We start from the raw sequence: 17382 nt of genomic DNA on the forward strand, positions 1-17382 counted from the left end.
TCCGCCCGCGACCCGGACAGGCCAGCGGGCCCCCGGCGGAGGCGAGGGGTCACCGCCCCTGGCCGGGCACCCCCTCTTCTGGGGACCCCTGTCGTTCCCAGTTCCCAGCCTGTGACGGGGACAACAGGTTCCCTGGCACACGATTCTTTTGGAGGTTAAAGGAGACGACCCGTGAAGTGCCCCCAGGGTTCCCGGCAGGACCACGGCCCGTCCGTGCTGGTGCCCACGAAGCCCCTGCCCCTCGGAGACCAGTCAGGCGGGGTAGGGCCGCGGCTCACAGAACTTGCTCATTCTTTATGGGCACTGACGGCTCCTGTGGGAAACAAGAGGAACTTTACAGGACGTCGCATTTGTGTTTACCCTCCCAGCAGCCCTGTGAAGTCGATATTACCCTTATCTTGATGTTGCAATCTCGGAAATTAGGTGGAGAGAGATTTAGGGTCCTTCTGAGGTCATGCCCGTGGCATTGACGTAATGACCGCAGCTTCAGGGCGCTGGGCAGGAAAAGGCTTTCGTGGGAGTCTGGCCTCCTGAGTGAGGCACAGGTGAGAAGGGCCAGAGGTGAAGGGGGGACAACTTCGGGCCCTCCCCCGGGGAGCGTTGGAGCACAGCCACACGCGACCAACTGGGTCGGAGGAACCATGGACCCAGGAGACAGGAACATCTTTTAAGGATGAATGAGCAGCCCCGTGACCAGAAATTCCCACAAACACAAGCACCAGGGGGAGGGCTGAGATGAACGAGACGTGGTTCCTCACGGGAGAGCCCACGGTGTCTGGGGATCAGGGCCCAGGGACGCGCGTGTCCCTACCCCAGAGGCCCGTGCACCAGTGAGAGCCCCGCGAGGGGCCCAGAGAGCTGCCGTCCGGCTGCGAGGAAGGAATTAAAGGCAGAGGTGGTGGCTGGGGTCCCGGGGAACCGCAGGGGAACCTGGCCGAGCGCTCCGAGGAGTCAGGCCCAGGAGGGGGCGCTCCCCGGAACCCAGGAGGACAGTCTGGGAGACCAGGCCACCCTGACGGAAGCAGGGACTCTGGGGTGACAGGCACAACTGACGCAAGCTTGATCTCCAGGGGGAGGGGGGGCGTCCTCTGCCCTCCCTGCCTCCCTTCCCGCCGATGTGCGGCCAGGAGCCAGGCACAGATGCAGCCGGCCTCCTGGGGCTTGTCAGGGAGACGCGGGGCGAGGGGCACGGCCAGTTCCAGGGGGACCCCTCTGTGCAGCCCCCCATTAGCCCTGTCGGCACCTGCGGCCAGCGCCCCTACAAGGCACTCGGGTGTGCGCCTTCCGTGCCGACCCCAGCCCCATGCCCCTGCAGCTCCCACCATGCAGGGAACAGCTCAGCACAGGCCCCGTCCCGGAGCACCGTGGGCACTGACCCGGCCCCGTGCCTTAGGGACCATCCCGGCCAAGGGGCCAGCAGTGTGGGCTCGCCATGCTCCTGATCTCTTCTCCCTCCAGTGGACCTCCCTTTGTCCCCTCTCGGTCCCCAGCAGGATGCTCCCGACGGGGTAGATGGTCCTCCCTGAGCACGGATTCTGAGCCTGGCACGCAGGAATCCCCAAAGGCTGACACGACCCGCCACTTGCCGCGAGCACCCGAGTCCCATGGGCTGGGTTATCTGGGCCCGCCCACTCCCAGAATCCCGGCTTGTGCTGTAGAACCTGGGTCTGGAGTTCCTGAACCCAGGAACCAGCAGGGTCGAGAGGCACAAAATTAGTGGCAGAGCTGGGTGCTTGGGAATAATGCACCCAGGAGCGACCCTGGAGGGACTGAGAGGGATGAGAGGCCGGCAGAGCGGGGAAGGCCGGGCCAGTGGCCGTGTCCTGGACCAGAAGGGACCTGTGCTTGTGATCTCCCGAATCCAAGGACGCTTACCTCCCACCTAGCAGTGTGCTGTGCCCGAGGCCAGGAAGCAGAGGAGCCATCTTTGGGGTTTTGTAGTTTAAGTAGGAGAAGGCACAGTAGCGCTTAGTGCCGCTGGCATTCACCACTCGTCTCTCACCTGAGAAGGCACTGAGGTGCGTAGGAGGACCTTTGAGCAGGTGCGAGCCCATCTGTTCACGTCAAAGGTGAAGAAAGTGTCGCAGAAGCTCGGAGCCCTCACCCAAGGGCCCACCGCCCAGGGGCCGACGGGCAGAGCCCAGATCCCGAGGACCCCGGTCGAGTCTCCTCTCAGCAGCCGGTGTCGCTGCGCCGCTGGGAGGTCGCTCTTGCTCTGAAGGAAGGAAGTTCGCTGGCGTATTTTTATTAATCCAAGGACCCGTCCATTCAGCGAGTATCTAGACGTAGCCACCAACGGGTGATTCTGAAACAGGGTGACCGTCACGGCAGCGGCCTCTGACTCGGGTGCTGGGGAAGGAAGGGTCCGTGATGGAGGGAGCACGCGAGCCGAGTCATAGGAGGGGCGGGGAGGTCGGACCGGAGGCGAGCCAGCCGCTGCCATCACCAGGTGTCCAGGGCCTGCCCCCGCTGCCAGGTGAGGGGTCGCCGCGGGGCCGGGCTTGGCCGACCTGCCGGCCCCGTTGGGGGGCTCCGGCCCCGGGGGCACCTCTCTCAGGTCCGCTGCCCGCAGGACCACTCCTTGCCGTACTCGGCCGCCTCCTCTCCGCTGCGGGGGCCCAAGGCCAGCCCTGCCTTCCCCTGCCCCTTCCTCTGCTCACTCCTGAAATGATCTCATCCCACTGCGGGGCTTTACGTGCCATTTGTATGCTGGTAACTGAGACAGAAAACCTGCCCCCGTTTTGTCCCAGTGAGCTAGACCCACGCGTGTCCAGCCGGCAGCTCACCCTGTCCACGTGCACGGCCCGTAGGCCTCTTGCTCTGAATAGGGATTCGGTGGGTTCCGGACTTCCTTAGGCCTCGGTCTGCTCCTCCGTCACCTGCCAGGAGCCTTGGGCTAGTCCTGGCCTCCCTTCCTCGCAGGCCTTCATGCAGCCCTCCGGAGCCCGGGCTCCTCTCAGCCCCCTGCTCGCGTGGGTGTGGCTGTAGTGTTCCTATGACTGTGCCCCGCTAGCTCTCCCTTGCCAGGGAGGACCTAGGACAGACCCCGTGGCTCCTTGGCTCTGACCCCCTGGTGCCCCCCCCCCCCGAAGCCAAGGCTGTGTCCACCTGCCGTGCTCACACAGTCTAACCCGTGCGGCGACTCTGCTCCCTTCCTCTTCCACTTGTACCTGCACACACACGGCAGCCTTACTGTTCCCGGAACATACTGGCGACACCGTAGCCTCCGGCCCTTTGCACTTGCTGTTCCCTCTGCCTGAAATAGTTTCCCTGTGGGTCTTCAGCGGCTCACTGCTTTCCATCACTCGGGACTTGGTTTGGCTGCCCTCCCCCCAGCGAGCCTTCACCTCACCCCACGTGAGGCAGCCAGCCCGTCCCCGTTGAGCCCCTTCCCCTGACTTATTTTCCTTCTGATCATTCACCACTTTCTGACTTTATGTCATTTACTCAGCGAGTAGGTGTCTGCTTTCCGCCACTGGACTGTCCGCTCCGTGGAAGCAAGGAGTTGTTTGCAAGGAGGAAGATGTGTGTTACCTCCCCGATCCCCAGGACAGGGCCTGACACGAGGTAGATCCCCAGTAACATCTGTTGAACGCGTGAATGAAAGAGTCAGTCGACCAACAGCAGAGGAGTTGCTTGCCCTCTCCGAGCGTTGGTCATCTCATCCGTAAGGTGTGGTGAGGATCGTACCCACGCGGCGGGGCCGTGAGGTCCGAGAAATTTACGGCTTAGTGGCCATCGGCCAGTGGCTCAGCCCATGTGGCGTCATGGCGCTATGGTTTATCATCATCGCCATCATTATCATCGCCGACTTGCTGTTGTTCCTATTATTGGTGTGGTCGTATTTGTCACCATGGAGAATGCCCGCCATCGTTCCAGGCGTCCGCTGAGCCTTGGCTGCGGGGCAGGCATCTGGCTAAGCGCTGGGGACGCGGCCGTGGCTACGGAGACCCCAGTGTCCCCGTGGAGCTTACGACGCACGAGTGCGCAACACGACAGGTAGCGAGCGGGTCCCAGACTGCACGCGGGGGGCCCTTGCAGGAGCAGGAAGCAAGGTTTCGGGACAGGTGTTAGAGGACCCCGAGGAGCAGGGTGAGGCGGTTTACCGTCCTTGCCAGGGCGCTCGCTGGTGGTCATCAAGGTAGTCCCTTCCTTTTGCTTGGGAGGAAGAAAGTGCTGAGAACCGTGTTTTTCTCTTTTAAGGCTATTCCGTTGGCGGGAACATGTTGGTAAGTGGCAGGGAGCCATCCAGAAGCGGCTTCGCGGGAGACGTGAGCTTAGCTTTTTGTCTTTCAGTTCTTGGTTTGCTTCTAAGGAGGAGAAACGTTATGTGTTAAATTGGGATTCTCTGGTGTCACTAAATCAGCTCTTCAAGGGTGGACGCTGCGGCTGTGATATGTTCTGACCCGTGACCTGGACTGAGCGGAGCCGTGCGCGGTTCGGTGCGCGGCAAGCGCTTGGCGAATTAACTGGCCTTGCACCCCAAGTTACGACCACAGTGTCTTTAGTTCTTGCAAACGCAGGCTTTCCGATTAGAGCCGTTTTGCGTGGTGCGGAGTGGATATTCCCTTTTGTCTGCAAGATCCAAGCGTCCCCGGGCCTCGCTGTGCTCTCTTATGCTTCCCCGTTACACAGAGAAGGACGCGTGATTGTGAACATTGATGGGAGTCTTTGAAGTTTCGATTGCTAGTGTGAACCCCAGTCTTTATTCAGCATGAGCTGTGCTAACAAATACTCTTAAATAAAGGGCATTCGGCGGGCAGACGTCTAGCTATCTGGGCATCCATACCCACGAGGGATTTCTAGCTCCACACGACATTTCCTTCTTCCGTGATTAACTCTTAGGACGAGCGTAGATTTCAAAAAGGATTAAGTCCTAAAAAGGGGATCCCTGGGTGGCTCAGCGGTTGAGCATCTGCCTTCGGCCCAGGGCCTGATCCTGGAGACCCGGGATCGAGTCCCACGTCGGGCTCCCTGCATGGAGCCTGCTTCTCCCTCTGCCTGTGTCTCTGCCTCTCTCTCTCTCTCTGTCTCTCTCTCTGGTTCTATCATAATAAATTAAATAAATAAATAAATAAGTAAATAAATAAATAATTCTTTTAAAGAAAGGAATTAAGTCCTAAAAAAGGTGGAAAATTATTTTTTAAAGTACACATGGAGAAATTATAGGAATAAAAAATGTTTACTGTAGTAAGTTAATGACCATCGTATTAAAATATGTTAAGTGTATAAATATACATGATTTATTAAACGCATATAGGTGGGAAGGTCATCCCGGAGAACGTCGAACATCTACTGATCCGGTTCTGTGGGAATGCCCAGGGTGTGTCAGGAAGCGCTAATCCTAAAATGTGTGCTGTCGGTCTTAGGTTCAGGGCCTTTCCTCCTTAAAATGCTTCTCCTGGGAACCCAAAACACATCCCGTCACCAGTTAATTCCAGCTCACTCCGGCTCAGAGACCATCTGTCCAGGAAATCTCTCCTGGTCGTGTGTTTGGGATCACAGATGTGTCCCTAGCACCTAACGGTGTCTGGTTTCATGACCAAATGACCAAACATCAGACTTTAAGCAGTAAGGCCATGTATTTTCTTGGCCTCATAAACCCTGACCTTTGGATTGAGAATGAAGACAGACACTTTCACTGATTGTCTTAATCAGCTTGGGCTGCGGGGCCAAAGATCCCGTAGGCGGAGGGGCCCGAACTCTTGTCTCAGAGTTCTAGAGGCTGGAAGGCAGACGCTGTGGGCCCCGGAGACGCGGTGGGGGAGGGCCCTGCTTCTTGGTTCGCGCGTGGCCGTCGTCCCACACGGCAGAAGGGGCGCAGGAGCCCCTGGGGTCTCTTTCATGAGGGCGCCCGTCCCGTTCAAGAGGACCCCACCCGCACGACCTAATCCCCTCCCCGAGGCCCAGCTCCTAATGCAACCATATTGGGGGTAGGGTCTCCACATAGGAGTTGGGGAGTGGGCACAGCCCTCCAGTTCCTAACGCCGGGCGCACAGACGCCACCCTACTACACCGCCCTACTACACAGACGGTCTTGGTCTCAAGGGCTCCCTGCGGCCGCTGTGGGTTTCAGCCCCCCCCATCCTGCCACACTCCCTTCCTCCCCCGCGGACTCCCTACTGCCTTCGGTTCCCGTGGACTTCAGGGCGGAGGAGACTCTGGGTTGCTACAAACCCTCCCTCACATTTTTAAAGATTTTCTGGCCAATTTTTGAAACTTACGCTAAACCTCAAAACTTGTTAACCCCAAGTTAGTTCCCATGAGGAGCTCCAATCATCAGATTTTCTTTTAGGTAAAAGTTATCCCAAGTTCTTGTCTCTACTACTTTCATTTCTCTTCCGGTTTACTTTTACTACCTAAACCTTAACCTGAATGTGAAATGTTTCCAAAATATCCCTGGAGAAGTATATGTCAGGTTAATGAAACCAGCTCGTGACCATGTCTGTTGCTAGTAACTAGTTACCAAGCTCGTTACTATTGATGCTGTTACCTGGTAACGGTACAACTCCATCCCGTATTTTATTTTTTTTGTTTTTTTTCTGTTTTTTTTAAATAAATTTATTTTTTATAAATAGCATAACACCCGGTGCTCATCCCGTCAAATGCCCCCCTCAGTGCCCGTCACTCCATCACCCCCACCCCCTGCCCACCTCCCCTTCCACCACCCCTAGTTCATTTCCCCAAGTTAGGAGTCTTCATGTTCTGTCTCCCTCTCTGATATTTCCCACTCATTTCTTTCCCCTTTATTCCCTTTCACTATTTTTCATATTCCCCGAATGAGTGAGACCACGTAATGTTTCTTACCACCTTTCATTACTTTTGGACAGTTCCTCTCTCCGTGGAACACTTTCTTATTTTCTGTTGCAAGCACTTTCAGCAGTCGTATAGGAATAAAGCGATTCTGGAAACGCCTCAGCGAGAGGTGGGACTTTGCCTGTAAGTGGAGCCGAGGTCAAACGGGGTCCGCGGCTGCTGCCTCGCCAGGAAACCGACTGCCCTAGACTCCATTCTGCATCCAGACCCTTTCCTGTAGGCGCCACACTGAAAAGATCACGACTTTTTCGTTCTCAAATAATAACAGGAAAGTGACAGTGGATCAGCAGCAACCACCCGTCCTTAGCAGATAGGGGTCTACGGCCCCGCCCGGAGGAGCCCTGCACTAGGACAACACATGAGGGACCCTTGGCTAATACCGCCCTCAGCTCGCCTTGGTTCCCAAGTCTTGGGAAAGGAAAATGCTGGCCAGTGCGAGACAGTACTTGGCTCTTATCGCCAGACTCATGGCCTTCAGGTGGGAACCACGTCCTGAAATACGAAGGTGAGGGGTGCCCGGGCGGCCCGGGGGGCTCAGGTGGGACTCTTGGTTTCAGCTCAGTCCGTGATCTTAGGGTTGTGAGATCCAGCCCCTCCCTCGGCCCCTTCCCCGCCGCTTGCTCTCAGTCTCTGCCTCTTTCTGTCTTTCTAAAATAAATGCAATCCTAAAGAAAAAAGTAAAATTAAAGTGAAGGCAAATTTCGGTTAAGATCATAAAAACCCAGGAAGTCCATGGAAGTAGCCTTCAAAAACGCTTTGTCAAAAAAACAAAAAACAAAAACGCTTTGTCGTATTTCTGGTTGGAGAAGTGGTGGGGCCGCGTCAGAGCCAGGCTCTGGGAGGGGAAGGGTATGGCTCACAGTGCAGACTGCGGCATCCCGCTGCCTGGTTCCGCGCTCGCTGAGGCCGCTTTCCGGGCGGGAGACTGGGCGAGTCCGGGTGTCACGGTTTCCTCATCCATAAAACAAGGGCCGTGGAATTGCTGCACTTGCCTTCCAGAATGCTGCGGGGACTAAACGGGACAGGTAGGCGGGGCGTCCCTTGCCGAGGTCCCACTAAGCCCGCGTTAGCGGTTAGCGGTGCGGTGGGTCCCCAGCTCTTCGCGTGGGTACCGACGAGGGGCTGACTCTTGCGGACTTTGGTTTTCTTGACTTGGAGAAAAAACAAAAAAAACCCAGAACGTTTGCAAAGCACTTTAAGACTCCTGAAAGGATTATTACGATAAATATCAGGTAATACGGATCCATTTAAGCGCCGGTCTATAACGCAGCACAGAAGAGGGTGGTCAGGAGGGTGGAAGTAACTGTTCACATTTGCAATAGTAACGCTTCTCCGGAACTTGGGAAGAAATGCAGAGGAAAGGGTGTAAGGGCTACAAACAACTAGAACAAGCTCCCAGCAGGGAAAGCAGGCATCTTGCAGGGAGCTGGGGGGATGCGAAAGCTGAGCCCGGATTTGGCCGACGTCCCCCTGGGTCGCCGAGGGTGCATGAGTGGGAGCGAGGGGCTGCACTCTTCCCTTAACTGGCATCAAAGTTGGGAAATTATTTTCTTTCCAAAGTTGTTTTTTTTTTCTTTCTTTTTTCTTTTTTTTTTGCCTGGGGGCCTGGGAGAAATTACAACCAGTAAAATGTGCTGCCCAAAGCACGTTCCCACCTGGCCTTGGCGACTCACCAAATGGAGGCTAAATGAACTAGGGATCCCGGAGGCCGTGGGCTGCAGTGATTTTTACTAATGTCACTGCCATTGGCTGAGCTGCTGGGACAGGTGTCCTATGACTGTGACTCTCCGTTCCCCACCCACGTCCCATGATAAAAACCGTGCATTTGCCCACCGCCTGGCAAACGGGGTCAGGACTCAGTCCCGGGCTCTGAGAGGTTCCTGCCTTCTGGCTTATGCTTCTGTCCTCCGAACCAAGGAAATACCCTGCGGAGGTCTTATTGCTAAGGCTGGTGAACCCCAAAGGAGGCTGAGCCTTCGCCTGCACCCTGGCTGAGTCTCAGAAGCGGCAGACGCCAACTTTTCTGGCTTATTTTACCCTCAGGACCGTTGGGCGATGATCCATGGTTATGCCTCATTGAAATACTAAAGAAACAACAGCTAAAAAGCCCCTCTTGAGTGTCTGGAGAGATAAATGAGCCCAGGCAGTGGCAGGCGTCCTACAAGCCATTATTTCCCCCTCTGAATGAGTCACAAAGGGTGGGACTTCCTAGTTGAGATTCCCAACCTGGTCCTAAATGCTCCAAGTCAGAGGCTATGAAGGGCCGACTTCTCAGCCTGCAGCATCCTCCTCCTGCCCCCCCCACGGAGCTAGCTGCCCCCAGCTGAGGGAACCCAGGAAATTCCTTCCCGTCATTTCAGTGCTAATTGCATTAAGGATGCTCAGGTAGCAGGGATTTCTTCTCCTCCTTCTGACTTGACTCCGGAGTAGAGATATCCGTGTCCCGCGGTCCAGGAATTAGATGAGCTAACATGACAAAGCTCGCCTGCTCACACTTATGGATCAGAATTTTCAGAAGAGGAAAAAGAAAATTCTTCTTCGTCATGGCAAACAAGAGAAGGGATTCTCTGATCTTTTTTTTTTTTTCCCTCCAGAAATCGCTCCAATCCGCCCCCTCCTTCCCTATGCCCCAGGGATCTGAGCTGAAATTCCCACCCAGGCCAAGTCATGGTGCTCCTGGCTCATTAGAAGTTATAACTTAGCCCAGGCTGAATTATAGTCGTTGTATAAAAGTAACTTAAAAAATAGTTACGATCGGCTATAATGCCTGGCGCTGCAAATCTGTCCTACAGGAGACGGTGGAGAAGGGCAGACTGACAAGGGACCCGTGAAGGGACGGGCATCGGGGCTTAGCATCATGGACCCAGGCGTGGAGTCTCTCTGCACTGCTGCTGGGAGTGGGTGAGGGCAGGACAGCGGCCCCGGCTGTCACGTCTCCCCCATCCTGGGCCTCCACCAAGAAGCAGGATTCGTAAAGCTGTCGCCCTAAGGCCCTAAGGGCAGCTGGTTTACCCCTATCTCAGCATCTCATCCTCCAACCCCTTTGAGAAACGGGTGTTCCCGGGAGCAGTGTTTCCAAAGTATGGTCCCTCCACGGGTAGTACGCGAGATGACGGGCTTTTTTATCCTGGTAAAATCTGGTTTTGTTTTCGTGTGAATTTGAAAACAGAATAAGACAGCACAATCCATTCATGACTCCAAAGCTACTATTATTTAGGCTACACGTAGTAGCATCCAAAGAGAAATAATGACTTGACTTAAAAACGTCTTTTAAGAAAATTACAGTGTAGCTGGGGTGGACGTGGAGGAAGAAAACCCACAAGAGTGACATGGAGATGTCTACATTTTGGAAACACAGCTGTGAAGTAGAGGCCAGGATCTTACCCCGTTTTACTGTCTCAGCTACCGGCTTCACTTGGGAGGAGTCCGAGACAGAGAATGTAAAAAAAATGCAAATCAGAAATCAAAAGGTATCTAGACCCAGCTTTGCAGTTGATGGAGTCTAGTCTCCACCAAATCCCTTAGTTTCTGTGACCTTCCGTTTTATCATCTGCAAAATGAAGACGGTAGATTCAGTGAACCTTGTTAGGATTTCCTCCCAACAGTCAAAGTACATTATTCCATCGATCGTGATTTCGCTGGGAGCAAAATCATGAATTTGAGATCAGGGTGATTTCCAAGATGCCTAGATTGGCTCACATCTCCTCGCATCAAGGTTTCCTACTGGCGTCGCAGCTTTATGGATAAGAAGGGCCCAGAGCCTGGGAGACCCTCGTATCCGCTTCCCGACGGACAAAGCATTTTAAATACACTATTTAATTTGTAAAGATGCTCTGAGAGGAAGAGTGTGTTTCATCAGAATTTGGCACATCAGCATGTACACCAGCTGTCTGAGTGATTGAACGAATCCTCAATTTGCAAGTAGAGGTAAAGACCACATGAGGCCATGAGGCAGGGAGGGGCAAAGTGACCCGCCCAACGTTCAGCTTGTGGGGGCGCCTGGGCGGCTCAGGTGGTGGAGCCTCTTGGTTTGGGCTCAGGTCATGATCTCAGGGTCATGAGATCCAGCCCCTCATAGGGCTCCACGATGAGCGCAGAGTCTGCTTCTCCCTTTTCCTTCCCCTCTGCATGTTCTCTCTTTCTCTCTCAAATAATTGAATAAAACCTTTAAAAAAGAGAGACTATTCAGCTCATGCCTTTATAAGGCTAGTCTCTATGCTGGGTCTTCCGATCACACAAAGTAGAAAAACATGGGTTTGGGGGATCCGGCCTTAAAGGTTGAATCCCATGGCTGCCCACTAACCAACTGAACTGGTAACTTTTGAGTTACTAAGCCACTTGCGTGACTACTTGAGTTTTTGGTGACTTTTTGGGGTCTTTATTTCCTAAATGCCGCATTGGAGATACTACGTATGTGTGCCTGGCTACGGGCCTGGCCCAGGGTAGCTATAGTAAGCGATGGCTGTTATGACTTTGATGACCAGGGTTGCTCTCCTTTATGTTTTTCTTCCTGGTCTTGGCACAATCTACAGATGTCCCCTGAGAACAGCTGTTGAGCCAAGACTGAACTCGGAGCGGTCGTTAAGAAGGAGACTGCTCATAGCATTCAGCGGGCGGCGCACCCATGTCTCAGGACAAATTCTCATTCCTCACAGGCTCCTTTGGTCTGGGGAACGTCGGGTGAGAGATCCACTCCCTGACGTTGACCGGAGGCTGCCCTGGGATCGTCCAAATGCTGTGGGAAGAGAGGATGGGGAGCCCTGTTTGCTGTTCCTGGACACCCAGTCTAGTTCACATTATGAGTGTCAAAGGAGAGCTGGGATCCGGGGACCCGACCTCATAGTTTGAACAAATTCCAGGTGGGAAAGAGGCTTCCTTTGTGTCGGGAAAGACTGTCATTGTAAGTGCATTGAAGAAACTTTAAAACCGTGATAACCCGGGACTATGCCCTGGGTCGTGCTCACTGCAAACCTGAGCTCCCCGAGTCCTTGAACTATGGCTGCTATGCCCACATGAGAGGGACATGGGGAAGGGAAAGCCAGCACTTGCTTGATTAAGATTCATGTTAGCCAATGTTCATGTTTCCAGTACCATCTTTAAAGAGATTAATATTTCCAGTGCACATCTTTAACCATATGCTACCGAAGTAGGTGAAACGCTTAGATAAAAGTGAAGCCAAAAAAATAAAAAATCAAAAAAAAATATAAGTGAAGCCAGTCCCCAAACCAGGTCTTCTGATTACAAGAAGAGGAAAAGGATAGGAATGCGGGATCCTGCCCCAAAATTTGAATCCCTGATCTGCCCACTAACCAATTCCGCCCATGAACTGGCATTTAAACAAGCATATAGGCTTGAAATAAAGGGTGCCAGTTGTGGTAATGTTTGACTCAGTGTCATAAAGTTGACCCCTGCCACGCTGTGTAAAGGAACGAGTAAGCAATACCCTAATGATTTAAAGATCTGGGGATATGGGACAGTGGGGAGGACGACTAACTTACTGAGGCAAATTTAGGTTTTGCTAATTAGGAACATTTCTGTAGCCTGTTTGCACGCAAGCTGTATGCCTCATAAAGGAGCTCCAGATTTGCATCAGAACTACGAATAAAGCCCAATTCTAAAAATCGCTACACTTTCGGAAGAAACCGTAGCTCTGTGAATTTCTTACTTTGGGCCTAGACAAATGAAGAAGTGTATTTGGTATCCCTGGACTTGAGGGACTTTCAGCCCAGAGGGAGAGCCAAGTCATGAGTGTGCTCACATAAAACCGCTAGTGTAAGAACGTACTTTGTCTGTACCGTGCGTGCAAGCCCATAGCTACCCATAGCTGCACGTGTCAGTGTTAGCTAAATACTGGAATAAGTCGCCTACATTGTGCCACGCTAGCGGCGGACGTCTACAAAAGGGCTCAAGATGGACAGACGTCACTGCCGATGAGTTAGTTCCAAGAGAAGACTGGACTTGAGGAGATTCTTGTGAATCATCATCCGCCCGGACACGTCCATGGTCTCCACCCCGCACACGGTCACGGTGTCTCCAAACAGCGTGGGTGGCTTTGAGAACACTCCATGGTGCCGTCCTCAATACCCAACCGTTCCGCGGTTCCCACTGATTTCCATGACCTCCTTTTATACAGACTGTGGTCTTGGTTGAGTGACCCGGAGTGAATGACCCCGAGAATCCCTCCTGTGAGGTGGAGAGGATGAGGAGCGCCTCGGCGTTAGATGAGGACGCCTGCAGAGGAGCTTCCGTCTCCAGGCTCAAGTGCTGAGCATCCAGTCCGGGAAACGTTAGGTGTGTGTCCTCCGTCTGCCTGGCTCAGCCTCACACCTTCATTGCTGCCTGTTCAAGCCTGGCCCATCCTTCAGAGAACAGCTTTACCCTCAAGATCCCAACGTTTATAGACACGCCCCAAATTAGAGGCAGAGATACAGAATCGGGTGCCACCCACCTCCCACCTTAACCGCTTACCTATCCTCCATCCGGTCCTACGCTCTGCTGGGTGGCCCCGGAGCCTGACACTGTCTCTGCCACCGGGTAGTGAAACCGGGGAGCCCCGACCACTGCTGCTCCGGGCCCTGCACCATCCTGGCTCCGGGGAGCCCAGGCAGCTCGTTCAGGAGAAGCTCGTGGGGTTAGCTGGGATCCGAGGGGGGTGAGCCGGGCTCCTCTACCCGAGACCCGAGGGGGTGAGCCGGGCTCCTGTACCCGAGATCCGAGGGGGGTGAGCCCGTATCCGAGGGGGATGAGCCTGGATCCGAGGGGTGAGCCGGGCTCCTGTACCCGGGATCCCAGGGGTGAGCCGGGCTCCTGTACCCGGGATCTGAGGCGGGTGAGCCAGGATTTGAGGGGGGTGAGCCTGGATCCGAGGGGTGAGCCGGGCTCCTGTACCCGGGATCCGAGGGGGTGAGCCGGGCTCCTGTACCCGAGATCCGAGGGGGGTGAGCCCGTATCCGAGGGGGGTGAGCCTGGATCCGAGGGGTGAGCCGGGCTCCTGTACCCGGGATCCCAGGGGTGAGCCGGGCTCCTGTACCTCAGAGCTCCTTCAGAAGGCCCGGGAGAGCTCTGTCCTGGGGGGGGGTCCTGCAGGCCCACCCCCCGCAGCGCCGTGTTCTCCAAGTGAGACGTCTCCTTCATGTGGAAAGTGGGGGAAAGAACACGGGTCCAGAGAAGAGTCCCCAGAGGCGCACCGGAGGTGGGGCTCCTGCTAAGGCCACGAAGGCAGGGGGGCCCCGTAGGTCAAGCCGTGCGGGGGGAGGTGGGACAGTGAAGACCTGTGTCCCTGAACAACCAGCAACTGCTGGAAAAGGGATGGGCCTGCTGTGTGAGGGCAGGTGAGGGGGGCGAGGCCCCTTAAGGTGGTGGCCTCTTCGGTCCCGGACGACGCGGGCGCAGGACAAGTGATGACCTCTGGCCAGGAGCACCGCCTGCTACGGCGGGGATGTCGTCTGACTCGATTCCTGCATTTATCCCCTAAGTAACCCCCCCCCCCGAGTCCATCATCCCTGGGGACCACTAACAGGTGCTGCAGAGCTTGGACCTCCGTGGGAGGGCCCTAGGAGCAGGTGTTAGGGCAGGCCCTGGGGCGGGGGGGGGGTCTGAGATGGACACGTCGGGAGGGTGCGGGGGGGGGCGTCCGGAAAGCCATCAGAGGGCTCTCCCCTCGCTCCCGAGCCGCGGCGCCCCAAGAAGCCCCGGCCTCCCGGGGCCCAGCCGTCCAGGGGCTCTCGGCGGGGACCTCAGCACCCGCGGCCGAGCAGGACATGTGGGCCCGGCGGTGTGCTGGGCATGGAGTGTCCCGCGTGTCCCCCCGTAAAGCACACATACGTCTCCTCCAGCGTCTCTAACTCCCCCAGGCCCCGGCCATTTGGGCCAGAGCCTCACCCGGCCCCCCTGGTGGGTGGATCCCACGGGGGGGGGGACCTTAAACACCAGCCCCCCCACGTGCCCTGCCCACCGAGTGTCCGACCCTCCCCACGGGGCAAAGCCTCCCCCGCCCCGGCTGCACCTTCCTCTCTCGCTCTCTCTTCCTCTCTCGCTCTCCCTGCCCCTCCTTGAAAAAAGAGTAAGGAGGGGAGAAGGGGAGTCCCAGTTTAGCTTAAACAGAACTCGGGGGAAATGACATTTGTTTCCACAAGGAGGAAATGAAGCCCTCCCCGTTACCGTGGACTGTGCCCGCGTGGGCTCGGCCGCGCCTGCGAGCCTGGAGCATGAGGCCCCGGGTGTGGACTTCCCAGGGCGAGCTTCCTGGGTGGGCGCAGGCCCCGCACTCGAGGCCCCCGGGGCCCAGGGCCCTGCTGCGCTGGCCGGCACCTGGCGGCGGGTGGTTCAGAGGAGCTTCTGGACGTCCAGGCACAGCCGCCCGAGCCCACGCTCCAGGGCTCCTGTGGCAGCGCCGGCCCTGTGCAGGGTGCCCCAAGCGCCCTGGGGAGCCCACTGGGGACGGGCACCTGGGGGGCCGCGCAGACGGGCAGCGGCCACTGCGACACTTGCCATTTCTTGAAGGAGAGCAGCACCCGCGTTGGGGAACCGCCTGATTGACCTTGGAAAGCGACGCTTAGACGGGCCCGTCGGGAGGGGAGCGGGGGTTTCCGCAAGCGGGTCTGAGCGTGAGTGTCCTCGGCTGGTCCCGCCCGGGCGTCGGAGCCTTCGGGGTCACCGCTCAGCCTTGGCAGGAGGGAGAAGGAGGCGACTAGTGCACCCGCCGTGCCGGCCCGTCAGTGGACGCCTCGGCGGGAGAGCCACTGAGGACGATACGCACAGGCTGTTCACAGCGGAGGGAAGGGAACACGAGGACGGGTGGCAAAGCTTTGAGCGATAAATCTCCAAAGATGGGGCAGATCCGGTCCTGGGGACGCAGGGCCCGGCAGGGGGGCCCCGGGGCAGCTCCCCCTTCCCGGTTGCTGCAGGGAGCGCGCCGGGTCCGTTAGGTAAAGAACCCCGACGTGGGCACCGCTGGTGACGGAGCCGCACGTGAGCCCACGGAATCGGACTGCAGGTCTCTGACGCTCCTTCCAGCGGTTACGGGGCCTGCTCATTTGCTGAAAGAGTAAACAGAGTCCCGGGGGCCTGAGAGGGCACCTGGGGTCCCTAACAGCAGCTTGAGTCCCGGAAAAGTCACGTCCAGGGTTAGGGGACGGGAGCCCCCTTGGTCCTTTGCATTTGGGGGAAGGTGAGGCAAAGCTGCGGTGTGCACATTGTTAGTGCGAAGCTCGCCGGGTCCTGCGCTTCCCGGGACTGACCTCTGGGAGCAGAGCGGCCGTTCTCGGGGTTTCCGCGCTCAAAGGCTTTTCAACTGCCCCCAATAGTGGCCTTTGCAGCCAGATTTCAACCACGTGTCACTTCATCGTCACACCTGGTTATTGCCACACACAGAACACAGCGTGACCTCTCAGACTGGACCTTATTTTTGCACCAAACTTGACCTTTTGCTCCACAAGATCCAATTCACATTTCAAGGGTGAAGACTCCACAGCCTTCCCAAAAAGGTCTTAAAAACGCGTTAGGAGCAGCACATCTCCTGCCGGGACGATGCCCAGAGCGCGCAGAGGAACCGCGCATCGCCCCGCGGCGGCCCCTAAGCGCCCCAAGGCTCCCGGGCCTCCCGGTCGTACAAAGAGGAGCCAGAGCCTGTGACCCAGCCCGGGGACAGCAGCTCGGTGGGACCCCCTGCGGGCTGCTGGCCGTGCTCCGGCAGCCGAGGCTCCAGGCCGGCACCTGTCGCTGCGGGACGGGGCCTGGCGACAGGGCTGAGGCCCCGGGTTGGCGCGGCCGTGACCTCCCTGCACACTGAGCTGACCCCCGCCCCCCGTGCCGTCCTCCCCACAGGCAGCATCGCCGCCGTCACGGTGACAGTCATCGCTGTGCTGCTGCTGGTGCTCGGAGCTGCCGCCTACCTCAGGATCAGGTGAGACGGGCTCGCTGCCCTGGGGAGCAGAGGCTGTCACTTGTCGGGCTCCAGCGGGGGGCAGGTCCGCTGATGGGGGGAGCTGAGGGGTGCTGAGGGTGCTGGGGGTGCTGGTGGGGGAGCTGGGGGTGCTGGGGGTGGGTGCAGGTGCTCGGAGCTGCGGCCTATCTCAGGATCAGGTGAGACGGGCTCGCTGCCCTGGGGAGCAGAGGGTGTCACCTGTCTGGCTCTGGCAGAGGGCAGGTCCGCTGATGGGGGGGCACTGGGGGGTGTTGGGGGGGCAGGGAGCTGGATGGGGGAGTGGGCAGGTGAGCTGGCGGGGTGCTGGTGGGAGAGCAGGTGGGGGCGGGTGCAGGTGCTCAGACCTGCGGCCTATCTCAGGATCAGGTGAGACGGGCTCACTATCCCTGGGAAGGGAGGGTGTCACCTGTTGGGCTCCAGAGGAGGGCAGGTCTGCTGGCAGGGGGACCTGGGGGCCGCTGGGGGAGCTGGCAGCGCGCTGGACGGGCCCGCAGCTTGGTGGCGAACCCGAGGAGCAGGCACCGGGAGCCGACGCGGTCTGCAGGCGGGTGTGGGGACGGGGACTGGGGTGGAGCCTGCAGCCAGGACCCCGACCCCGGCCCTCGCCCTGCCCCCATCCTGGTGTAGACGAGGCCGCAGGA

The 17382-nt window shown here is 57.2% G+C and overlaps 1 protein-coding gene across 1 annotated transcript in view; it reads left to right on the top strand.

Annotated features, from left to right (window-relative positions):
• The window catches only part of PARM1 (prostate androgen-regulated mucin-like protein 1), a 79512-nt gene that overhangs the window by 51767 nt on the left and 10363 nt on the right, over positions 1–17382 (top strand). The window contains exon 4 of the mRNA XM_055336254.1: positions 16642–16720. Within this exon, the coding sequence (XP_055192229.1) occupies positions 16642–16720 (79 nt within the window). The remainder of the gene's footprint in view (positions 1–16641; positions 16721–17382) is intronic.

This window comes from Nyctereutes procyonoides, unplaced genomic scaffold (assembly GCF_905146905.1).
Source record: "Nyctereutes procyonoides isolate TBG_1078 unplaced genomic scaffold, NYPRO_anot_genome, whole genome shotgun sequence".
Taxonomy (NCBI): Eukaryota; Metazoa; Chordata; class Mammalia; order Carnivora; family Canidae; genus Nyctereutes; species Nyctereutes procyonoides.